At 46.5% G+C, this 26759-nt stretch overlaps 1 protein-coding gene across 2 annotated transcripts in view; it reads left to right on the forward strand.

The window, feature by feature from the left end:
- The window catches only part of LOC144728575 (neural cell adhesion molecule 1-like), a 201461-nt gene that overhangs the window by 113330 nt on the left and 61372 nt on the right, over positions 1–26759 (forward strand). For both annotated transcript variants that reach the window (XM_078608104.1, XM_078608103.1), the window contains exons 2-6: positions 13135–13212; positions 17186–17392; positions 23728–23871; positions 24488–24625; positions 25836–25953. In XM_078608104.1, coding sequence (XP_078464230.1) covers positions 13135–13212; positions 17186–17392; positions 23728–23871; positions 24488–24625; positions 25836–25953 — 685 coding nt within the window. The remainder of the gene's footprint in view (positions 1–13134; positions 13213–17185; positions 17393–23727; positions 23872–24487; positions 24626–25835; positions 25954–26759) is intronic.

Below are 26759 nucleotides of genomic sequence, written 5' to 3' on the forward strand. Positions count from 1 at the left end.
GAAAAAAAATGGTCTCAATCCTAGCAAGCACATTGCTCCTATGAACTTTCACAGTTAAACAAGTAACATTGTCCCCCTCCCCAGCAACCATCGGGCACGTTGTGCCAGGCTTTCCGTGCTTACCACAATAAAAGCGTATAAATAAAACGTTTTAATGTTTAATTTTATTTTTTCAATCTGACGGAAACATGTTTTTTTCCCGCCCAATGGAGACCGAGTAAAAGTTAAACAAAAACGCCAATTGATGTCCTTTTATGCATATTTCTAACAAAACTATATAGAGCACTTATACTGCGTTTACTAAAACAATCATAAAAAAACGATGCAGCTCGTCCCGCTTAGTGGAGGACTAATGTGATGTCATTATATCACAGCACCGAGTCGACGCCACTGGGCTTCCTGGGTTCGGATTGGGGCGATCCATCCGTCATTAAAGCAGCCTCCTCAAGTATAGATAATGTCAAGGTCTCACCAATAACTGCACAGATAATAGTGTTAAAACTCGCTTGGACACAGTTTCTCACTGCCGTGCTCTTAAACAAAGCGATAATTTGATTATATAAAACTCTTACGCACTTTGGAATGCTTCGATGTTGTCTGCCAGCTGATTCGCCCCTTGAAAAAAAAGAGCTTAGCTCGAATGGTGGGAAATAAACTTCTGATTTTGAAACATGTGTGCCCGTAGCGTGGATAAAGATGCATTTTGATTGGACTTAATTCATCATTCAGTCATGTAATTGTCTAGCCCTTCTCCCACACAAAGTGGTACGCTGCTCGCTTATAAGAAATCCAAGTAGATATAGATTAATTGGGATATACAATAACAAAAATAGTGAAAACGAGAGATGTGCGGTACTAAATGCCCTTGTTACGTCTGACTAAATACTTTGCTATACCGAGTATAGAAAACTACGGTCTTGAACAACCCTAACAAATTATATTGTGGATACATTTCACAATACATTTCAGTTTCTCCTTTAACTGCCCATCTGATGAGGACAGTTGTTAATTCCACGATGCATCCCTATTGAGATATTAACATTCGATCACATGACACACGTAGGGTGTGTCAAATGGCACCTGGGTCTGTTCCGTGACCTGCCAGGGAACCTCCGACACTCCGTGTGGTCTCAAGGTAGCACCTAGCCCGGCGCAGGCCACCGTGACGATGTCACCGCCACTTAGTGGCGAACGGCGGTTGTTGTCAAACGATGCAATGGAACAATTGCCCCTGAAAGTATATGAATCAGGGAGTAGTTGTTTGACCATCGGCCGTCATGCCGTGTACACGTCCCCATGAGACAGTGACATTTGGAGTGTTCTCCTCTGCGAGGTTTGTAGCCGACTTGTGCCGCATCGGTGGTATGTCAAACGTGGAAGAGAAAAGGGGGTATTTTTTGTCCTTAAATTCCAACTAAAATAGCACGACAGAAGGCAAAGCCACAAATATGCTTGTTCTAATGTAGAACTAATTCGTGTTAACTGCATAATATAACATTTTAGTTGGGTTAGATGGCATGAGTATGAATGTGACGTGAAACCCACAACCACCTGACACAGCCAATTAGTTAGGTTTGTCACGTGAACAAAAACGTGCCAATTAATGACGACTTCAGCACACCGGTGTGTTGTAGAGTAAACCCACACCGTTCACCGTTCGAGGAGGACCATGACGTTTCGCTGGCGTTTACAACAACCAGGCTTCGTCAGGCGATTGGACAGAATTGTCAAGACGTGATGTCATCGCTGTGAGCCAATCAGGTGTGCAGGATCAGAGGGCGGTGAGTGTAGTCGCATGAATTTACAATGGATCATGTTAATCTGAGAATAAGCAGTAGCTATTATTGGTTTGGTTATTCACAGTTAATCAACAGCAGTGTTGACTGGTTGTCCTTTTTGCACATGCAGTGCAATACTGCCAAAGAGTTAATGTGCATAGAATCCACAAAAACACTATGTACCAACATTAGTGTACGCCTGTGTTGTTCTTACATAAAATGAACATAACTAGAACTTTTTGAAATAGTTAGAATTGACAGGCTCAAACGCATAATGATTGCATGGTCACACTACACCGAGCTTACACAATTAAACAGCGCACGCTTTGGACAGTAAGAGAAAGGAGTGGAACGAGGAGTAATTAAATATAACAAATCTGACATTTGCCAAACGAGCTGCAGTGGTCACGTGCTGACGAAACAACATTGAGCTTTGTGTTTTCAGTTCGTAGGCCTTCCCTCGCACCTCCGATTTGCGCGGTTGGCTACGTACGGTGCGAAAGAAGTTCACCATGCGCGCACAGTGCCTGGGGCATGGTGAGACCAGTAAATATTTCAGGTGATTCGTAAGGGCTGGGTGACTTCACATCACACGAGCAGTCGTGTCGAGCGTTTCTATTTAAGCGAGTCTGCTGCTTGCAGTGTTACAACTGGCGAATAATTTGAGCGCGCACAAGAGCGCCGCGTGGATTCACTCCCAAGGACGGCACGGGGGAAGTCGAGGCTTAATGCAGGTTAACAATCTTGCAACACGTACATTGGCACGGGTAAAACATTGCCAGGGCAATTACACTTGACACATTTAACCTACTCCTGCAGCGGTTAAGAAATTAAACTCTTAACACATTTAGGGTTCGCTTGAAGCGGTTCACCCCCTTGCATGGAAGTAACGAATAAAAGGCAGAAGCAGTCATGCTTATCTTTAACTAGCTGTACTACCCGGCTTCGCCCGGGACTTGGATCCACCACGCCCGGCCGCCTTTGTCTCCCCAGTGGCGATGTTCATACGCCACACCAGTTACTCGTTTTGAGGCTGAGTCGACCTAGGGGAGGCCCAGGACCGGTTCAAATAATCGTCACCGGTGGTGGCCGTGAGCAGGAATGGAACTCGGGTCGCCGGGTTCGTAGCGCGGCGCGCTAACGACGACACTACAATGCGTTACGCTTCCGTTGTAGGGTTTGTGTAAGGCGCGCCGATCTGTTGTAGGGTTTTAGTGAGGCGCGCCGATCCGCTGTAGGGTGGTGGGGTGTCGAGGCCTAGTACCGTGCAGAGCCTCCGGCCTCGCCTAAATTGGCCAATCGGCTCAGGCTGGGTACGGGTGCCGTTCCCCCCCCCCCCCCGCGCTACAATAATAGTGTGTAATCGCTATAATTGTATTATCTACCGACCCTATAATAGTAATTGCACACATTGGGGTGGGAGGGGAGTGAAGAGGACGTGAAAGTTTGATGAATTTACCTCAGAGTCGCGTGTTAATGCGTGCGCATATTTTTAACGGGAATTAAAAATGGCGTCCACCCTGCAGCGAATGCGTCGCTACCCGTTGCCAGGGGCAACCGCCGTCCAATGAAAGTGCGTATGGTCCGGCGACACACAGACACACACAGACAGACAGATTTGCAATTTTATATATATAGATAACGCTCTCTGTATAATACCTCCCCCCCGCCCCCCCCCCCTATGCGCTGCTGGTGTAGTAATTACTTCACGGATGTTTTCAATATCAAACCAAACAGTGTTTCTTTTTTTGTGCTGAACCCCTTTTAAATACATCCATGCATTTTGGCTAAACTCGAGAGCACGGTGCATAATGAATGGAAGCCAGTCGTCGCGCGCGTGCGGACTATGTTAACGATGATAATTGGGATTGAAAAAACACCAAGGTTGACGCTGTGGCCCACGACAAAAAAAATTATCTATTAAATGGATGAATCTATTGGTTATGTCTCGTTTAACAGCCTTCGTGTTGAACCTCTCACAGCCACCTCGCTTTAAAAGTCCAGTCCTCTGGCTTTTAAATGCAAGTAACAACCAAATTATGTTCACTTATTTTGGGGAGTGGTGCTGGGAAGACGAGAGGGGGGGGGGGCAGTGGAATCGGAGAAATGGAAATGTTTTATTATCAGCTCCCAATTGCTTTTTTTTTATCCTGGGGGTAATTACATTTGCACTGTTTCCGTCCAGTGCTGCACGCACACACACACACGTGCATTTTCACCGACGATGCGTTTCAAATAATCAAATAATGCTTCTGGAGTCGACGCGTTGGATTTTTTTCATGGGACTTAGCTCACTTTTAATAGCCCACCACGTGGCTCCGTTAGACGATTCTTACACGCGGGGGCATCTGCTTGCTGTGCACCCGGCAGTCGTTTTCACAAGCAATGCACATAAAAACCCACACGGGCTGGCACGTGTTTGATTTGTGCACGGGTCGGGGGCATGCGGCGGGCCTTGTGACCTCATGTACACATCAAATTCCACGTCGCAGCGAAACGGATGTGTGCGGAGAAAATGCCGGGGGGGGGGTCTTAAAAATTTAAATTTGTGAACAAAAAAGAACCGTAACATATCACATGCACAATGTCTATGGGGAAATCGACTCCATGCAGCGCGATTTGACTTATGCACAGTTTCTCAGGAACGCGTATCGCGCGCTATGCGAGGGACGCCTGTATTGATTAAAACAAATTGTCAAGATTGTGATAGGGCAGCGGTCCCCAACGTTTTTGGCACCAGGGACCGGCTTCGTGGAAGACATTTTTCACGGACTGGGGGGGGGGGGATTCATCATTGGGTCTTTCCCCCTTTTCAAAGAAGCTCTCCAGCGACGTTTGTTTTTTACTCATTTTGGCTACTAAGGGTTAGAGCTTGTGGGCTTACCAAGGCTGCGACTGAGACAAGTGCGCAGTGCGGGAAAGAGGCACGGATGGAAGCGGTAAATAAAACAATGGGGGCGGGCCACGCGTGGACTCACTGCTCATCTCCTGCTGTGCGGCCCGGTTCCTAACAGGCCACGGACGGTACCGGCACTTGGGCTCGTAGAATTGTAAATCCCATTCGGGGTCGACTCAGCCCATCATCATCATCAACGCTACACATATCTAATCCAGCCATGTCTCAGAGCACACTTCAGATCTGGAGTCTGAAGGGAGAAAGATTGCACCACCTGCTGTATGTATGTTGAACGTTATGAGACCTCCTTTACCAGTGGCAAAATATAGTAATAGGTTTTTACCCTTTCAACTGGTACAAGAACTGACACCTTTATACAAGGCATCATGTTTGCAATAACCACAACACAAAGTCAAAAGGCAAACAAAAATAAACAACTCTGAGTTTCTGCAGTAGCCAAATCCAGTAACACCGGAGTGCTAATGCAAACATGATCCCTTGTATAAAGGTGTCAGTTTTTGTACCAGTTGAAAGGGTAAAAACCTATTACTATATGTTGAACGTCTTTCGCACTGCTCGTAGCCAGACGTTCTAATCGGAAGTGTGCGCTGGAAGGACAACAAACTAAACACAACAAGCAGTCCCAAAGAGGTTCGTTTGTAACCTACATTTAAAAGTACATAGCTCCAGTGGCTTCCCAATTTCGTAAGGAAGAGCATCCTAGATGGCTGCAGGAGCGCATCTTTGTTCGATGGGCTCGCCAAAAGCTGCTGCGAGGATGACCGGAGTTCGCGTGACGGTTTATGCTCCTTGCTGATTCTGTATCACTTAGAGGGCACGTTTACAATGATTATTCTACGAAGATACTGGGCCCTACCCCGACTATTGATTTGCTGCTTGAGGAAGTGTTGTGGCATCCACTGACTATGCAGAGTCTCCGGCAAATGGTGAATGTGGTCGAAGTGTTTGCCAGGGCAGAGCGCAGGGACTTTGGAGTTGAAACGCAAGAGCAGCTCGTGGACATCCATCGCAAATCAATCTCACGCTAACGCGACGGTGATCAGAAAGTCAATATAGCTTGCGTCGAATTTACAACCAAGCCTGAGTTGCCATTGGGTCAGCATAGCCTCAAATTAGTAATTGATAGTACCGTATCAGAAATGGACGTGGAGAAGTGACTTGTGTATGTGTTGAACTGGCCACGCCACGAATACACATCTTCATTTGAATGACCAGCCTGAACATGCACTGTCAGAGAGAACTTGTCTTGACAAGCTGGAAGCATGAACAAGGGAATCTTGCCCTTGTGTGCGTATTTGCGTGGAGGGCAGTAGCCAGACCCAGTAACACCGGAGTGCTATTGCTGGATATGATCACAACAGTGGGAATGTTGTGCCTGACCCTCGTTGTAGATCAGGGGTGGGGAACGTCCGGCCCACGGGCTGTATGAGGCCCGCGAAATCATTTGGTCTGGCCCTGCCAAGGCAAGCGCAGGCGGGACTCGAAGTTTAATAAATCTAGGAGCAAACCTGGAAAAGCAGTTGCGAGTAGCAACATCATCAATACCAGCTAACATCACACGCCTCGCCAAAGAGAAGCAGTTCCAGCCATCACATTAGGGGTGAGTTAATTAAATGTTTGACCAAATATAACAGGCTAATTTTTAAGTTGATAATTTTGTATGGCCCCTGTTGTAGATCCTTCCGTTGGTTGGCTCAGCTCTGATTGAGCTTACGGCGTGGAGTGTAAACACGAACACGATAAAGACACAGTCCGGTGGGTATGCTACTGGCATTACCATCCCGTCGGAGGCTATGCCAGCCTGAACCGCGATGTGTGTTCATGCCGGAGAGGGCGGTGGCAGGGTGGTTAGCGCATTTCATTCGGGAACCCCAGGGGACGAAGTTCAATCCCTTTGTCTCGTCAGTGGTAGACCAGAGAACGCCAAAAGGCGAAAAGTGCTGGCATAGATACAACTGCTCAACTCGAGCAATTCACACCTTGATACTTGCATTGACTTTGTACTGTTCGCCGTTTGGCGTTCTCTGGTCCAACACTGGTGGGACAAGGCCAGAAGCCTGTGGCTGGTGTAGGTCAGTATCGTGTCAAATGCAATGCTTACATCATCAGAGCATACTCTTTGTTTTTTTTTTCCGGTAAAGTCACGTAGGTAAGAAAAGAAAAGAAATTAACTCACGACGTTTGCTACAGCAATTTCACTGGAGCAGTTACACCTGATGACGGGGGCTTGTGTTGCTTCCGAAACGTCGTGGGTTAATTTATTTACATTTTTTACCTACGTGATTTTTACCGGGAAGAAAAAAAGAGTATGCATCCGTGCAGTCACGAAAACTTCAAATATGGAATCATCAGAGCGTGTTTGTTTGCACGTTTTGCCACAAGTGCGTGTGGTTAACACAGACTCGATGTCTTGCGAAATGTTTTGAGTTGGTGTTTGAACATCTTGACGCCTGTTTTATTACCGGGAAGGGTAGAGGCTATTCTTTTAATTCATAATTGTGATACTGGCCAAAAGGTTGCCTAGATAATTTAAATTCCTGGCCACGGCTGGCATCAGTGGCGAGCGATATCCAAACCTGATCTCGGTTTCCCCTGGGTCTACTCAGCAGTAAATGAGTACCGGGTGCAATGTTTCGTCGTCAGCACTGGGGAGACAAAGGCGGCTGGGGGTGGTGACGTTCACCCCAGCCACTTTGTGCACTACGTGGGCCATGATAGGTGCTCGCTAACGGCGCTTGCCCCATCACTCTGTGTATGTTGAACTTCTTTCGCACCACACGTAGCCAACCGCGCTAATCGTAGGTGCGGGAAGACTATACGTGTAGGGTCTTTGTCTCTGCGACCGCGTAAATCATAATTAATGCTGCACATGCAAATCCTCCAGGACTGTGGGCCCAGTGTTGATTTTTTCGCTTGTCTGGGCTTGGAAGCACAACCTCGGAGGTGCTCGCGCGTTCACTCACTGTGCCGAGTCAAGCGAACGCCTCTTGCACGTTTATTTATAAAACAAATGTCTCGTGCAATCCCGTGTCCTGCAGCCACAACGAGCAGCCTTGCAGAATCGTATTACAATTTTATCACCGACGAACACATTGTGTCAGGTTCACGCAAATTTCGAAAATTGCACACAATCCAACGCGTAAGGAAGTTAAATGATATTTGTCATTTTGAATGCTTTTTTTGATAGTTTCCGTACCATGTTTTTAGTTACACAATTGCATGACCAACGTGGCATAGGGCAGTCTTTATCCGCTTGTGGATTTGCAAAATGGCTGTAACTTGATTTTATTTCAGTTTGTTTGCATATTTTCTTTGTCTCTTGTGATAGTTTCATGCTCATTTACTCTACCTTATTGTTCTTTATTACCCACAATGCTCCACCAGGGCATTGCTGGTAGAGCATTGCTGGTAGTCCCACATATCTTTTTTTTGCATCATTCATTGTGATCTCTAGCCTCCACCAGAAAAAAAAGACGTGTTAAAATTTTAATTTTTTCGTTTTTTTTTTCAAATTTAGGTTGCGGGTACCAGTAAAGTGTGCAAGGGTCACTCCCCACCAATGTTGTTGTCACATCGAGGTTACCATCTCCACTACAGTTCACAACGCTGCGTAATATTTCTGTTTGGAAATTACTCGGGATATTGTACAACGTCTGGACTTCTGATCAATTATCCGTAACCTAACTCAATGGCGAGTGCCCTATTAGGCACTGTAGCCGTGCGTTGCTCTTCATGCTTGGCTGTCAAATACGCATGTGCGACACAAAGGAAGTGGTGGGTGGGGGTAGCTCGAAATATGGAAATAAAACTCTTTGTCCGCATTAAAGAGAAACACATGTGCGGAAAGCATGTTTTGGCACTGGATATAACTGGGACACGGTTTTTGCAGAGTTAACAGTTCAGCAGAGGCGTTTCTTACATGCCATTCAACGGGAGGCAGCTCCACATTCGTTTCAGATTTTTACGGAAACGAACTTTAAATAAATAACTGGCAGCCAGGGAATTCTTTTTTTCCCCAGTATAACGTTTCCGTGTGTGTCTACGGCAGCCCGTGGTGCTGAGGCGACGTGCCGAGACACGTTTCTGGGAACAATGAGATCATGTCTCGTGGACGGGCCTTGCAAATGTAAAATGAGATTAAGCAATGAAAGTGGAATGTCAAATTTCATTGAAGTCGCATTATGCAGACTGATCTGCTCAAATTTTGCTCATCAGACGTGGCTTTGCCTGTGGTGTAAAATTGTGTATCTCGTGGGGATTATACCGAATGTCAGAGCGGCGTTTCACAACTCGTTAGACCAGGTTTTTGCAGTGTTACATGGGAATGGATTTGCAGTGTTTTTTTTATCGAGCAGGCCAATGGCTATTCTCTTCCTGCGTACGATGGCAATATGGTCAGGAGCTATAATTGCCAACGTGGAGGCCTTTTCGCCACAAGGGTGTTTTAGGCGAGAGTTCGCATAGATCTGCTTTGCCTCCTGTGAAGGAGCAGAGACAACGGTGGTTTACTATCTGGTCTGTAGTTTGGGTTTGCATGGCCACAATTTACACGACGGCCTGTCTTTAATTTCCTTTTTTAAAGCACATTAGGCCAACGAGATGGAATTTCGATTTAAAGCTTTCGTGACTGCAGGGATTCAAGAACCAAGCATATGAGATAGAGTTTGTTAGAATTGCCCCATGTCGATTTGGGCGAACGATGGACCACGTGTCAGGAATGGAAATATTGGGCAGGCACTTCACAACCCATGCTGTTTTGTCCAACGTTTGATGTTTTACATGTTGGTAGAGTTGCTCCATTAATAATCCTTGTAGTTGGTTTAAGAGGAGGCTTTTGTAACTTCTTATTCAAAACTAAATTTATTCAGGAACAAATAATAATAATAATAAAATGTCCTGCTACTTTTGGCGACTGCCAGATGCTTTTATACATTAGCCTTGACTCTCATAAGGCACAAAAAGCCAGTGTTTTATTTTTAATGATCTGTAGCTTGAAATTTAAATTCCAGAGACTGGGATTGCAAGTTTTCTGCTGAAATTACATATTTTGTCACTGACTGTGAGACTAAGCTGGTTCATTCAGACATGTTCCGGAATTAATTTGAACAATTATGGCAATCTGATATATAAATAAATAAACGTTACTCTATCTGATCCATGCAACCTTGTACATGTGTTTTTTTTATATACCATATTCAGAAATGTATTGTAGCTGCATGAACAATGACAATGTGGTCTTGGACAGATGGTAACATTTGTATAAACAGCAGTGTGTGTGTAGAGGGCAATTAGCACATTAGGAAACAGAAAACATTAAACAAACGAATCGTTATAGGTAACAAACAATTTCTTACAAATGTTTCATTAACTATTACAATCCATCTCTATTATCGTCTCTTCCTTTGTTCAAAAGGCCCAATGCCCAGAATGTCAGTTGTACATTTCCCTTGATTCAACACGTAGGCTTACGTGACAAATATTATTCATGATTTAAAAAAATGTGGGTTAGATCGCGTGAATATGAGTGTGTCGTACGCCCACCTCCACCCGACAAGCAACCAATTATCATGGTTTATCGCTTGAACAAGATGTGCCAATGCGTTAAGACTCCAGCACCACCGGTGTGTTCAAGAGCAAAGCCGAGGCATTTACGATTTGAGTAGACGCTGTAATTGGCAGCAAAACGTCATTGGCGGCGGCGGCTCTCACCGCCCTGGTTGCTACCATCCAGCTTGGCTGTGGTTCCTCAGCGATAGTGAGATGCAGTTTGCATGAATGAGGACATATTAAACGAAACATAATTATAATAAGGAGGCAACTGTCCGCCGGTGAGCAAGAGACCGAGAGTGAATTGGCGAGTGCTAGTTTTATCAATGCACCTCACTGCTTTACATTACATTCTATTAAGTACAGTGAGGTGTTCGGATGACAAGGCCTCATTCACCATTGAAAATATACATTTTACTAGAGAGACCTGGGATCAAAACAAGAAAAGCAGATTTTTTTGGTTATGTTGGGCATTTGATAGAGAATTCTGCTTGTTATCGATACCGTGCCTCCGATTAGCACGATTGGCTATGTACGGTGCAAAAGAAGTTCAATGTACAGTGTAAGCTAACGATGACAGTCGTGCCATTGCATTTTCAGTTTGTGTCTCTGCCAACACGGCCTGTGAAATTGTATTTGAGGCTGAAAATTCAGATAAGTTTGCAGGTTGCAGCAGGGAAGGGAAACATTGCATGTCCAATCCCACATGACGTGGAGTTACCCATCCCTGTCATAAAAATAAAGGAAGATAAAACAAAAAGCCACATATACATTTCAAACCACAATGCTCATTGATTATGCGGCCGTCGCATGCCCCGTAAAGATATGTGAACAGTGTAAGATATTCTGTTGTCTAAAGGTTGCGTTTAGCGCTGTATTCAAGTGCAAATAACTTCAGAAGAAAGGACCAATGCCACTGCTCGTCCAGGATGATCTGTAAAAAAAAACATAATTGACAGCTGGCTAAAGATCGGTATACTTTGCAATGCCCAATATTTTATAAAGAAACCTTAGTTAAATTTCATTTAATTACACCCCTTTTTATGTAATTTCAAAGAGCATCAAACCACAGCAGTAAAAACAAAAGTCTTTGCCGAAATAGTCGAGTGGTTGCGAGTAAATAACGGTCGTTAAAGATGCATTTAAACGCACTCATGTTTGTGTGCAAGAGCAGCGGCTCTAAGGCACTTTTAGTGACGTTTACCAGGGTCCCGTGAACGATGGGGGTCCTGCAAGCGCGCTCAACCCTGGTGCTTTATGACGCGTGGACACCGCGCACACATAAACAGCAGCACGCACCAGTTACCAGCCACGGTCAGAAGAGTCCGTCACCTGCCAACGCTGCTAAATCACGTTCTCCAGTTTTGCAGCCTCTAGGCCGTAACACATTAGGGGGACATTTTATGGAAAAATTCATCACCGGAAAACAACATTTTACCACGAACAGCTGTGGCAACTTGGTGAGGGCGGTTGCACAGAGTGATTGGAGTTCTGTCGTGCCAACGAAAACAACGTGTGTTTAAACTTGTGCTTGATGAAGAATGGCTTGTCAATAGAACTTACAACCCAGGATAGTCGTGTGACCTCTGTCTGTGAACTGATTGGAAATCGCCATCCCCGGTTGCTCACTCGGGGGACCAGAAGTCACGTGTGTCCAGATTTGAACAACAATTTTTTTTTTACTAAAAGAAAATAAATTGTGGCAAAACCGCTAGCGGTGCTGATTGCCATCAACAGCTATGCTAAAGTTGCTCAAGATAGCCTTCAGATTAAAGCAAATGCACCTGCATGGCTCACAAGTCACCGATCACTCGTTCATTTCTCTGAGGAACTCACAGGGAGCGTTTGTGAATGTCGGCCACGCCGTGCTCTGGCACAGCAAACGTTACTTAAAGTTTCAAAATGCAAGCAAGGTGATTGTTAGGAAAGCGGCCACCTCTTGTGTGCGGTTGGTCAGGTGGATCAGGGTCAGAGCAACGAGCTGGCGATGCTGATGAGATTCTTGGCTCGATCCTGCGTTTCAGCCACTTGTGGTGAAATGCGATTCTTAACAACAAGGGTTGACATACTCAGTCCGATCGTGACTCATGACGTAATATGTTTTTCCTCCCCCCGCCAATTAGAAAATTTAGCATCGATTTTAATGCCCTTTTGATGAGCATTTTTCTCTGTAGCAGGATGCATGAGAAAGCACACACCACTCCCATGTTGTGTGTGAAATGTATTTATCCAGAGGCTGTTCTTTGCAAACATGACCGATGATGCACCGGCTGAAGGCACGATACGGATAGCGCAGTCGGGATTAAATGTGGACGAAAGATATTACGTAACAATGCAAACTAATTGTGCCCGCAGAACTTGATCCTTGTAAACGTCGAAAGTTAACATATCCCATCGGGCTGTCTCCTGGTTGAATGATAGGCAATCGAGTCAAGTTATTGCGCATCTGGAGATCGCTTTATACTCGTGACGTAAAAAAAAGCTTTTTTTAATACTGTTATGTAATTGACCGTTAATGGATTATTTTCCCCTGCATTGCCTCCATTGTTTGTTTTATGCAAACGTTTGCCTTGACCTAAAGTTACACTTTTCCAGATGTCATGAAAAATTTGCAACCAATTAGCATGCAAAAAAATATATATATCCCTCGCAATGACTAAAGCGTGCATGAAGTAGCATAATAAAACAATTACTCTCAGACCATCAGGCTCACCCTGCAATTTCGAGTTAATTTGTTTCGTTGTGTTTGTGATGATATTTACGTGATCTGTATGATCCGTGACACTCAATACTTTCTCTCTTGTATCCTCCCCGACCCTTCTCTATTTTTGCCATCTCCCCCACAATGAACGCCTCCCCGATCCCTTCCCTCGTCCGCTCTTACCATCACAGGTGCTCCTCTCTCCGTGGTCATCTCGCCCTCGGTGGGAGAGATCAGTGTTGCCGACTCCAAGTTTTTCATGTGCACCGGTAAGTCACGGGGTTGCATTCCTGAACCTTGACCACCGACTGTGTAGCTGGTAGCAGTGCCAAGCCCGAAAAATCCCATATCGGTGGAATGAACGCCGTCAATTTTTTTGCACGTGGCACAAATCCGTGGACATTTGAAACGGTGCAATTGAAATCTCGAGCGTGAATATATTTTTGTAGGGAGCTCTTCGCTATATTGCCCTGGTTTTTACCATGATGATTAAATTCAGACACCAGCAGATTCTGGAAACTTAATATCAGCAGGTTATGTTCAATTCACTCGTGCTTGAATTATTCAAAGCAAAATGCAAAAAAATAATAATGTGATTATAGAAGGGACGTGTTGAAAATGTTTAGTATAATTGTGATAGCAGTTTTATGAGTATCAGTATTCCAGTCGACTAAAGGGTCCTCCAGTTTGATAGTAGATGTGGCTTCACAAAGAAATGTGTGCAAGTACAAAGATAAAGATTCCCCTTATAGCCTGACCAGACTGTTGGGGCAAGTGCTTTTAGCGAGTACCTTTGAAGACCGGAATGACACACGAGGGGGTGGGTGGCCAGCACCACGCCCGGCCACCTTTGTCTCCCCAATGGCGATGTTTACACACTGCACCAGGTACTCATGTTAGGCTGAGTCGGCCTAAGGGAGGCCCAGGACTGGTTCAGATAATCGTCACTGGTGTTGGTCGTGAGCGGGAATCAAACTCGAGTCGCCGGGTTTGTAGCGCGATGCGCTAACCACTACACTACCGCTCTCCTCAAGTACACTCACAAACATACGTTTTTTGTGAGGTACACACAGTACATCCACGTACTTGCATTTGAATTCACTGCTACTGATCATACTGGAATGAAGCATTACGAATTTCCTATTAATGTACATTGATGCGAACCATAGCTGGGTATCAAACCCAGGTTGCCACGTTCGTTGCACCAACTGCACCACAACTGTTTTCTCACGTTGCGCACCCAAAATATGAACTAAACTAAAGAGTGACCTTGAATTTGTATTGCTCCAAATGGACATTTCCTAAGACAGCTTGAGAGGAATCGCAATGACGGTGGTGGTGGTGGTGATGATGATGATGATGGCGATAATAATGCGCAGAAAAGTCATTTCGTGTATTTATCTTCTCAACATGGGGCCTTGAAGCCTGCTGAATGTGATGGAGGGTGTTATTAAATAGGACCCTAACCTCTGCTTGTCATTTGACTTCAAGAGTCTTTAATAAGGCCATGGGGGGGTGGCAGGGGGGGGAGACGGTTGGTGTGTGCAGCGTTCCTCTCATCATTAATACACATTCGGCTATAAATCAAAAAGTCTCCGCAGTGACCACTACGTTCCGACGCGGTGCTTAAATCATCTGACTGATTGGCAGCCAGCCTTCAAGGGAAAAAGGCGACCGCCACTAGCTGTGAAAAATAGCGTCCCGTGGCTTTTTTTATGGCCATTGAATTGTCTTATATGTACTGAAAGTAATGTGCGATGAATATGTTGCTGAAAGGGACATTAAGGAAACCTGGTAAGGAGTTTGGGGAAGCTTAACGAAGGTGTCTGGCTTAAGCAAAAACAAAAAAACTGGTTTACTCTCTTCTTGTTAAAGTTTCTTTGAATGTATTAGTGTAATTTATACACAGTACAAGCCCTGCACATAAAAAATATTTTATTACCTTATTAAGTCTGGCTTGTTGCCAATATCAGATTTATAAGATTTCAAAAATGTTTTCATTTAGCAAAATACCACTGTTGGAAAATATGGAAACTTGTTAAGTGAAACGGATTCGTAGGGAATGACTAATGGCATATCGTGTGTGCGTGTGTGCGTAATGTGCGTTTGTGGGGAGCGGTTGTGTCACAGTCAGTGCACTACGCTATGAACCCGGTGACCCGAGTTCAATTCCCGCTGATGACCAACACCAGTGATGAATATCTGAACCGGTCCTGGGCCTCCCCTAGGTCGACTTAGCCTCAAATGAGTACCTGGTGCCGTCTGTAAATATCGTCACTAGGGAGATAAAGGCGGCCGGGCGTGGTGTTGGCCACCCATCCCCTCGTGTCCCGTACCGGCCTTGATAGGTGCTCGCTAACAGCACTTTCCCCAACAATCTGTTAAGGCTACAAGGGGTAGCTTTGTCTTTGTGCGTTTGTACGTGTGGGCAGTGATGCTGTGGCGGCCAGCACACCACAGCACAAACCTAGAGGCCTAGTTATAATTTGTGGCCATGCACAAGTACCAGTGGCAATTCATACCTGAAACTGGATTGGGCCTTTCCTAGATAAATTCAGACTAAAATAATTGTGGCATGCATGCAGTCAGTACAAAAGAAGGTCTGCACAATTTATTTCAAGGTCGTTATCACTATTTATAGACAAACCAAACATCAAGGCTATTTAAAATGTGCTTAAAACTAATTTTGGTAGAAGCAATTTAAAAATATTTTTTATTTCCTTCAGAACATGAAAGGTCACCTGGCCCTCTATGCCCTCGCTGTGTTGCGATTGGTCCGTCCCATTAATGATTCTTCAGTGGGAATGGATATGCTCACGTTGGGTTCATCCGCAGTATGCACGAACCGACGCATTAACCAAACCTAATTTCCTCTGCCATGGCCTTGGCAATGACAGAAGAGGAGCATATCTACGGCTCCAGATTGAGTGCGAGCCGCAGAGCCCATTAAATTTGGCAACACGTCTCACCGCTGCACATTCGACCTTGGTTTATCTGACTATGAATTTGGACGTTGCTTAGCACGAACAGTAATGGCCCCCTCCAAAGATTTAGTGTGTGTTTGCGAGCGCATTATTTCAGGTTTAAGTGGGCCATCATATGTAATGGAAACTCACTTAGACGTTGTTATTTAGTGTCCGTTTCGATATAAACACGGGCCACTTAGATTTAACCGATTCAGATGCCCCCTGCGCTTGACTTTGACAGTGCGTGACATACGAGAGGTTAAACTGTTGCAGGCGCTGCTTGACTCTTGCGTGTGCGCGTCGGCGATTATGCGGCATTGTTCTTGAGAAGCGCGCTCATCTCGCGAAGGTGTGTAAGTGTGCCGCTTAAACCGCGCGGCGCGAGGCGTAGGCCCCGGCGCTAATTGCGCACACGCGTGCCAGTCGGAGCGCGGTGCCTCGTAATCGCTGCTGCCCCTGGGTCAGCGATGAAGAGAAGCCATTTTTTATTTTCCTTAAGCGGGGCCTTCGTCACATTGTAATGATCAAATTGGATGCGAAGTATCGCTAACAGACTGACTCAATATAATATATTTTCCATGTTTTTTTTTTTTACAGTAAATGCAATGCCAAGTTCTACATATCCATTCCAATGGCTTGTTAATTGTCCACAACAAAACAGCAACTATGCCCACTTTAAATTCCACGGCAGTACAAGACAAAATACACTGGCAATGTAGTCAGGCAAACATCTTCGTGCTTACTCGTTTCACAGACATTTCTGCCTGTACGTACACCCATCTGTTTGACTACCTTACCTACCCCTGTGTTCAACCATCTGTCCATCTCTTCATTTGTCTGTTACCTACCTGTATGCCCGCCTGTCTGTCTACTTATTTGTCTTGCTGTTGGTCTTCCTGCCTGCCTGTTTGACTGCCTTATCTACCGCCTGTTCATCTCTCCCTCCACCTCTCTCTGCTTGTCTGTCCATCTATATTGCTTTTTCCCGGCTGCCCAGCTGACTCTGCGTACACACCTGCATGCCCGCCTGTCCATCCTTTCTTTCAGCGCGCACCTCCGTCTCCCTCCTTGCACACCGTGCATCGATAATCCTCCGCTGCTCCTGACGCGGTTGTCTGGCTCGACCGCCTGAATGTGAATTCGTAGTCGCTGCTCTGCATCTGCATCAGCCGCACGACAACAAGAAGAAGAGGAAGAACCCCCGTCTCTAATCTCCGCGCCTCCCCGCCCAACCCCCCGTCCGTCTCTCTCCCACCCTTCTCCCCGCCACCGGCAGTGAGCGGTGACGTCGCGAGCATCGCGTGGTTCGACCCGCGCGGCGTGGCCATCGAGAGCAGCGACCGCGTGTCGGTGTCGAGGCAGGAAAACGAGGTGGCGCTCACCATCTACCGCGTGACCGTCGACGACGCCGGCGTCTACAAGTGCGTCGCCTCCGCCACCGACGGCACCACCGGCGAGGGCACCGTGATCGTCAGCATCTACCGTGAGTGAGCGCCGCCCCCCGCGGGTGTTCGCCGCCGGCGCGTGTCCCACCATGGTTGTTTGTGGTTGTTTTGTAGTTGTTCCGTGGTTGTTCCACGGTTGTTCTGCGGTTGTTTTGTGGTTGTTCTGCGGTTGTTTTGTGGTTGTTCTGCGGTTGTTTTGTGGTTGTTCTGCGGTTGTTTTGTGGTTGTTCTGCGGTTGTTTTGTAGTTGTTCCGTGGTTGTTCCACGGTTGTTCTGCGGTTGTTTTGTGGTTGTTCTGCGGTTGTTTTGTGGTTGTTCCGTGGTTGTTTTGTGGTTGTTTTGCGGTTGTTTTGTGGTTGTTCCACAGTTGTTCTGCGGTTGTTCTGTGGTTGTTCCGCGGTTGTTTGGTGGTTGTTCTGCGTTGTTTCGCGGTTCAAATCCGGCAGCCGCAGCCTCTGGTTTCAGAAGAATCAGAATCTTGATTTAGATTGCTGGAGGAGGAGGAGGAATCCGATTAGCTGTAAAGATATTTTTTACAGATGTTCGGTATGGAGGTGTGGGCAGATCAGTTAGGTTACAACGGCAAATGATACAAAAAAACATGACAGTAGTGTGACATGGAGACAAAGGTAATCAAGTCTCTAAATATGAATCAATGACTCATAAATACATCAATTATATATATCTGCTTTATCCAGCTTGGGCAAGGCAACACAACCAACAACACCACACCAAGATAACACACAGCCCCTCAATCAAATGGCACAGCTTAATTCTGTGGTGTGTGTGAACGGTAAATGTTCCATGCGCCGTCTGCTTCGCAGTGGACGTTAAATCGGAATCCTTATTTATACTGCAGGAGGAATCCGATGAGCTGTGAAGCTCTTTTTCACAGATGTCCATAACATCCCATGACATCGTTATCGCGAGAGTGGGCCATTGTGTGCCTGCGGGTGTCATGATTAAATAGCAAACCACCCCCCCCCCACTGCGATGGCAATACCCTGCTAAAATGGGTCGTGAGACTGGGCGAGGCCTTCCTGGAATATTATCTGGAGAATTACTCTATTGGAAATCACATCAGTGGCCTTCCTACTTTGAAAATGTATTCAGGAATGTCCTGAACAATAGTGTTGAGATTCAGTGAGACATTCCTGGTTCAAAAAGCATAACACGAATCACGATAATAATATGTAGCCTAAGGTGAAATTTACCACCCTCTTTTGGCCTGTGTTCACAAACACCCCGACCCCAAGGAGAACCTTCAACCCGTGCTCAGGGGCCACCGCCAACCTGGTGCCCGCAGGAATTAATCTATCTGCTCGGAGCGCTTTCCATTGGTGCAGTGTTCAGCGCAGCGGTTAGCGCAGAGGCTGACGCTGAGAACCTGTCAAATTGAGTTTGAGTTTCAGCCATCAGCGGTGATGCATGGGCCGAGTTTGCAGGGGGGGGGGGGGCACGCCCTCCCCCCCCAACTGGACACTTTCACCAGTGCTGGGGAGATGAAGGCGGATGAGTGTGGTGTTGCTTACACCACCACCACTTCCCTCCATTCCCTCCTCCGTACGCTGTGTTGGTCTTAATAGGTGCTCACTAACAGCACTTGCCTCAACAGTCTATGAAGACTATACAGGGGGGGGGGAGGGCGGTGTACTTACCATATTAAATAATACAGCAGTGTGCTACCTTGAGCATGATTATGCGTGGTTTTGTTATTGTTTTCTAGCGACGAGCGGTAACGTCTCGCAAGACACAATTGAACATCCGTGGCCCCTGGATCAATTTACAGTGACATGAACACCACTGCTGCTTCGCCCGCATGAGAGATGTCTCATCGTGCGTAATTACTTTGAATAAATGAAACTGGGCCATCGCGGTGCGAGTCATTTGCTCTCGCTATTTCGATTCTGAAATAGATATTAACAATTTGGTTCGCGTAAGTCGCAGAACTGTATGAATATTATTATTATTATTTGACCTCCAAGATTATTTCTAATTTTTACTTCTTGAATTGTTTGGAAACTGATGCCGATAGGTCACTTTTAATATTTCGGTGAATCATTCGGTGGAAGAATCAATGGCCATGAACTATCGTATGCCGGTAGTGTACCGCCTTCATTTTATTGATTTACTCTTGAATGAAAACATTGGGGAAATGCAGTGAAAATGGTACATTAGAGTGGTGCATTGCAATCATAATCAGTGACACACACTGATTCATAGCCGGAAAAAAAAAACATTTTAAGCAGTGGACTCTTCACGTAAGAAGAAAACAAGGAAGAAGTCTCTCACATTGGACATTCGTGGTTTTAAATTCACTCTTTCATGTGAATGTCAATGAAGTGAATTAAAGCGGGGTGGAAAATAGATAGGATGGACAAAAACTACTCACACGCCCTTGGAAGTCAATGAATTCTCCTCACAAACGATATTAAGCGCCCCGTACATATGTCCACCAATGGGCAAAACTCACAAATCTCCCGGGCCCCTTCAACCAGCCTCACCTCCTCTGTCTACCAAAATAGCTCTAATCGGTACCGCACCGCGACTCAATCAGGCGTGCTGGGGGTTCAGTGTGGGGTGCTCCTAGCTGCTACGAGATGTCTTGTCAGCGTGGAAGAGTAGACCAAAGTCACCTGCTGTGAGAGAGGGGCTTTCTCGAGCTTCTTCTCGTTTGAAGGCCTTCTCCGCCGGCAGTGGTGTGAGCAGGCAATGCAACTATAAACGATTACACGATTTAATGTAACCAGGTAAGGCCCACTGAGCGATATAGCTCTTTTTTTAGAAGTCACCTGGCCACAATTGATCGCTCGGCGAAGTGGCTTCTCACGTTGAAATATAAAGCAACCAAATACTCAATGGCCAGGCCGCCCCCTTTCCCTTTCAGTGTCTAGCTCATCACTTTGCCTGTCGATGAATGAAGTCATTCACTAACAGCTGAGAACTGTGTCCAGTAAGTCTGAAACTTTGCAATCGGGAGTGCAAGAGAAACAGCCGAGCGTAGACAAGGAAGTGGCGATGTGCTTTGATTGTTTCCCCTTCTGCCCCGGTGCCGCCGATGTTCTGGGCGGGGAAACCCGCTCATCGCGGCCGCGTGTCTAAAAATCATCCTCGTTTTTAAAGAGAGAAAAAAAATGGCTTCCACCACCAATCTCGACCGAATGCTCGGCATCGTCCGTGGCCACAAATATATCGCGTGGGATTGCTTTCCCCCTCATCAGCAGGGGCAAGGTCAGAGTGCGACGGAGACCTAACCGTTGCCTTCTCCCTGCGCTGACAATATCTCCCGAACAATTTGGCAAATCTCGAGATGTTTTGTTGTTTTGTTTTGAAGGCCACATTTTTGAGCCAGGGAGCCCGGCATTGGGGGTTTCGAGGTCAGAGGTGAAGTTTGCAATACCCCCTCGGAAGTTGCTCCAAGCGGTTGTCAAAACGGGAGTCGCATATCATTTTCGTGTTCATAAATGTTTATGATGGCCACTAATGTGAGGACTGTTATTTTTTATGTCCTTGAATTGTAATGTGCATCAGGCTGAGTTAACCATGAGTATACATGTTTTTTACATTTCTAGGTGTGTAGGTTTGTAAATGGTTAAGATATGTATGTAGTTGTTTTACATACGTATATTTATATAAATGTGGGTAGGTCGGTATGTTTGTAGAGAGGTGGGTATATTTATAAACCAGTATGTATATAGGTCGGGAATTTAGGTGGACAGGTAAGTAGACATAGGTGGATACACAAGAATGTTAAGAGTGTTTTGTAGGTAGGGAGGGAGGGTAGGGATGTGGATACATGGGTTAGGTAGGGTTTTGGGAATGTGAGTAGGTAGATGGTGAAGGTTGGTGAAGCTGATAGTTTTATACGTTGGTATATTTTCTTTAATAGACAACATGATGAGAGTCCTCTGAGATCACAACTCCCTTTTGCAAAAGGACCCTGACGTCATTAATTAATAGATGCCATGCTTCATTACATAGCAAGAAGGGACTGGGAGAAAGTTATGCGTTTGAAAAACAAATAGGAATCCACAATGCCAGTCTTATTGCCCACGTTAATGAAGAGTAAACCTTTGCAGAAGGCATTTCTGTAAGGAGGTGAAGGTGGTTGATACACAGAACTATACATGGCAAGGCAGCGAAGAAAGAAGGGAAAACAGATGAAAGGGTGGTCAAAGAAAACGAATTATTGTATGAAGGCTAAACACAAATTGTGATTTATTCCTGGTTCAGAAGACGTTAAGCAATTGATGGATATAGCAGTGATGATGATGATGATGACCGCAAACTACATCAGTCATTCCCAACGTTGGCTGATGGAAAACAATGCTGCCAATTCACAGACGACCCATGGCCCTAAAGATATCTGAATTATAAAAATTTAATGATGCTGAAATTATTAATTTAGCATTAATATTTCAGCAGTTCTTTTGCGCTTGTTATCCGTGGTCTAGAGAGAAGTGTGAAACAGTGCCGCAACTGTCGTCCACTTATAGGAAGAGCACCTTGGTGTACTCGTAAATCTGTACGTGTGTCTGTGTGTGTGTACGTGTGTCTTTGTGTGTGTGTGCGTGTGTGTGTGTGGGGAGAGTGGAGAGTGTCCCATACCTGGGCAGTGTGCTCATGACCGGCTCCGGTTTGACAGCAGAGGTCTCACTCCGAATCAGTCGAGCGGCAATATTTTTCATCAGCTGCATAACGCTGTGTGGAAGCTACCTGGTCTGTCGCTCCACACGAAGCTTCAGGTCTTTTCAGCAACAGTCAATCCCTCCCTTCTCTACGCTTGCGGAACGTGGACCCCCCTAATGGAACATCTTAGCCAGTTAGAAACATTTCGGCTGGCCTGCCTACGATCCATCCTGGGTTTAGCCAGGCTGGATTGTGTGAGGAGCTCACAAATCCTTGAAATATCTGGCAAAGTCCCATCGGTGAGCACCTCCGGCAGGCAAGGCTGAGTTGGCTGGGTCATGTAGCCTGCATGCCCAGCCACCGCATGCCTAAACAGCTTTTGTTTGGCCAGATCAAGGGGGCTAAACTGGCTTGGCATAGGTTAGAGATGGAGATCGGCCTCTGTGGAGGAGGCTCGTGAAGGATGCTACTGGGCAGTTGGAAGCAGTCGCAATCCAATAACAACAGAGGGCGGAGGAGCGACACTCACAACAACGAGCGGAGCGCCGGGTGGCTAACGCACAGCAAGTTGGCACAGTAGGGGGCACAGGTGGTGCATCAGCCACTCATTTCAGTCAGCCGACCCGTGGCACCTGGGTCTGTCCCGTGACCTCGTGCCAGCAGGCGATCGACACTTCACGTGGCCTCAACATGCCATATAGCCTGGCACAAGCGTCGTGGTGATGTCACCGCCACTTAGTGGCGAATGGCGGTTGTTGTTGTTGTTGTGTGTGGGGAGTGATTGTGTAACGGTCAGCACACTGCACTACGAATCTGGCGACCCGTGCACGGCCAAAATCAGTGACGATTATTTGAACCGGTCTTGGGCCTCCCCTAGGTCGACAGCCTCAAATGAGTACCTGGAGCGGTGTGTAAACATTGGCACTAGGGAGACAAAGGCGGCCGGGCGTGGTGCTGGCCAACCACCCCTCGTGTGCCGTGCCGGCCTTCATAAGTGCTCGCTAACAGCACTTGTCCCAACAGTCTGTTAAGGCTCTACGGGGGATCTTTGTGTTTGTCTTTGTACAGGGTGCGGTAACGCAAAGGGTTAGTGCGCTGTGTCATGAACCCAGTAACCTGCTGTGATCTCCCTTGACAGCCTCCACGAGTGATGAGCGATATTCGAATCGGCACCTCAGGGCAGTCTGTGAACGTCGTGCACCCAGAACTTTGGGAGGCAAAGGCAGCCTGAGCTGACGTGATGACCACACCACACCCTCGCGCTCCGTGCTGCCTTAAATAGGCTCTCACCAACGGCACCTGTCCCCACGGTGTTAAAGGTTTGCATGAGGGGTGGAAAATCATAGTTTCTTTTTAAGATATATTTTTTTCCATTGGGTCTACGCTGGCTCAAACAGTGAATAATGCACGCTTGTGCGTCGCTGTTTGTGTGTGTGCATGAAGCAGTCAGCATGATGCCCTACGAACCCGGCGACTCGTGTTCGATTCCCGCTTATGGCTAACGCCAGTAATGATTATTTGAACCGGTTCGGGGCCTCCCCTAGGTCTCAAATAAGTGCTTGGTGCGGTGTGTAGATGTCACCACTGAGGAGACAAAAGCAGCCGAGCGTGGTACTGCATACACACCCCTATCGTGTGCCGTGCCGGCCTTCGTAGGTGCTACTCGCTGACAGCACTTGCCACAAAAAGTCTGCTGAGGCTATACGGGGGGGTGGGATCTTTGTCTTTGTGCATGCGCTCACAGAGAGGGTGACCTTCAAGGAGGCTCGCTCGCCACAGGAGTTCAAGGAGGGAGATGACGCCATCGTCGAGTGTCATGTGATCAGCTCTCCTGAGCCCGCCGTCATGTGGAAATTCAACGAGCGCAACGTCATGATGAAGAAGGACGGTGAGCGGCACGCGGCACGCACCCATGCCCCATCATCGTGGCCACCAGAGTGGCGCAGTGGTAGTAACACTTGTCCTACGGAGCAAAAAATCCCTGGGTTTGAATCCTGACTCGGGTCACTTTCTGCGTTGATTTCGAATGTTCTCCCCGTGGTTCTGTTTGGGTTTCCTTTGGGTTTTTAGATTCCTTCCCAAACATCTCAATGCTGAAAATGTTCCTGTAAATTATTTGGTTTGGGATGACACAGTAGCAACATCTCTCCCTCGTGCAGAAACCAAGGCCAGGACCCTCCCAATACAGAGTCTCGATACTCGGTGACCTGACCACAAATGTTAGCCCACCGAAGTGGCTTATCACGTGGGAATTTATAGCGGCCAAATACTCTCCAAACGCGCGATGTTGATTCTAAATGCAGAGGGAAAAACTCGGAGGATCTGGAGAAAAATCCACGCAACCACAGGGAGAACATTCAAACTCCAAATGTACAAGCATTGTCAGCGTCGGGATCGAACACACGACCTCCTATATACCGGGCGAGGTGGTCAACATCTCGCCGTGTGTGAATCGCCCTCTGACCCCGGGGGGGGGGGCCGCGGTGTGTGCGTGCGTTGCTCAGCCCGCTTCTCGCTGCTCTCCAACAACTACCTTCAAATCCGCGGCATCCGCAAGAGCGACGAAGGAGTCTACCGCTGCGAGGGGCGCATCCTGGCGCGAGGCGAAATCGACTACCGCGATATCCGCGTGCTCGTCAACGGTGAGCGCCGGCGAGAGGAGAAGGGGGGCAGCTTGGGATTCTATTTGCTGCAACAACAATTTACGTCTTCTTGGTTCTTTCGGTAAAGTCACGTAGAATGAAAATAATAAAATAAAAATAATAAAATAATTCTCACGACGTTTTGGCCACAACGCAAGCACCTGAGGACGGCTGCTTGCGTTGTGGCCGAAACGTCGTGAGAATTATTTTATTATGTTTTATTTTTATTATTTTATTACTTCCCTTCTACGTGACTTTACCGAAAGAACCAAGAAGATGAATCCCTGCAGTCACGAAAGCTTTAAATCGAAACAATTTACGTTTAGTAGTAGGTTTTTACCCTTTTAAACTGGTACAAAACTGACACCTTTATTTTTGTAGCAGTTTAAAAGGGTAAAAACCTACTACTATATTTTGCCACTGGTAGAAGAGATCTCATAGTGTAAATTTACGTTTAATCTAAATGCAACCGCATCTCATGAAACTAAATCGAACGGTGAGTCTTGCTTCAGGGGAAAAGGAAAAGTAGATATTATTAAATCTTGACTTAAAGCGTTCGTGACTGCAGGAATTCAAAGTCTTAGGGTCTTTCGGTAAAGCCACTATCTACGTGGCTTTACCGAAATACCCTAAGAACAAAAAATATTGTTTTTAATGGATGACAACAACAGCCTTCATTAGCCGCTAAGTGAGAAGTCATCACAGCATTTGTGCCAGGCTAGGTGCCCTTTGAGCCACGTGACGTGTCTAAGGAGGTCATGGAACAGACCCCAGGTGTTATCGTTTCGCTGACCGAGGTGACTGGCAGATGCCAATGCAGCTACAGCAACACCCCCGGTTTACCTCGGGGCGATGCGTTTCTTAAAGGCGCAGTGACGAATGTCGAAACGACGGCAATCGAAGCGACTTACAAGGTAGTAGACAAGGTGGTGCTGGTGGTGGTGGTGGTGGACGCGAAGGCTGAGAGGTGACCGGACAATCTAGAAAAGATGTATGGCTCCGTCAGCGACGTAAGCTTGTGGGGTCGAGGCGACGCGAATCAGGCTGCGGTTTTAATAAAGCGACGACGTGAAAGTGGGGGAAACAAATCGGGGTATCGCTGTACCTTGTCGTTATTGCTGCTGTTGCAAGCTGCTGCTGCTGTTGCTGTCGCTGATGTTGATGCCCCCCTCGTACAACTGTCCCCTCGTCGTCGTTATCCCCGTCGCAGTGGCCCCGACGGTGCGCGTGCGGCAGAACGCCGTGAACGCCACGGCGGACCGCGGAGAGAATGCCCGCCTGGTTTGCACAGCCGACGGATTCCCCGAACCCATCATCACCTGGACCCGGTGTGTGTTACGCGTGTCTCTGTGCGTGCGTGTCTCTGCGTGTCTCTGCTTGTGTCGGTGTGTTTGTATCTGTGGTGTGGATGTGTTTCCCTGAGTTTGGGTTTGAACCGAAGAAGAAAATAAAAATTGGTTTGGATGTGAAATTTTGGATGATCCGGAAATGGGGCCTCACAGGAAGTGAATGTAATTTCCACGGCATCATTTCAGTGCTTTTCCCGCAACAAAAGTGTCGTCACATGATGTCGTTTTGACGTTATGTGATGTCACTTTTTGCTTAAATCATTCAAATGTTTTTTACTTTGAAAAATAAATATTCAAAGATTTATCTTTTGAGTTTTGTCATAATAAATGGACCAAATTTGGTGAATAAACAATAAATGTCATTGTAATTTCAGAAATTAAAATCCTAAAATCTGAAATTTAGCCTCAGATTTTATAATATTAAACATGTCAATCTGGAACGCGTTCCTAATACCTTGGGGCTCTGTGGTGTCGTGGTTCGTGAACTACGCTACAAACCCAGCGACCTGAGCTCGATTCCCAGTCTTGGCTAAGATCAGTGGCAACTAATATCTTAACCTTTCCCTACGGAGTGCCCTATGAGTCAATCTGGTTACCTGGTATGTAGTGTTATGAACATCATCACTGAGGAGACAAAGGCAGTTTGGCACGGTGCTAGCCTCACCACCCCATGTGTGCCATGCTGGACCGAATTCATACTCCTTAATTACCGGCGAAACGTCACGACAGTCGAATTGGAAATGTTGACGTGGGTTTACTCTCCAACACACAACCGATGTGCTGAG

The sequence above is a fragment of the Lampetra planeri genome, chromosome 29 (genome assembly GCF_965212315.1).
Source record: "Lampetra planeri chromosome 29, kcLamPlan1.2.h2, whole genome shotgun sequence".
Classification (NCBI taxonomy): domain Eukaryota; kingdom Metazoa; phylum Chordata; class Hyperoartia; order Petromyzontiformes; family Petromyzontidae; genus Lampetra; species Lampetra planeri.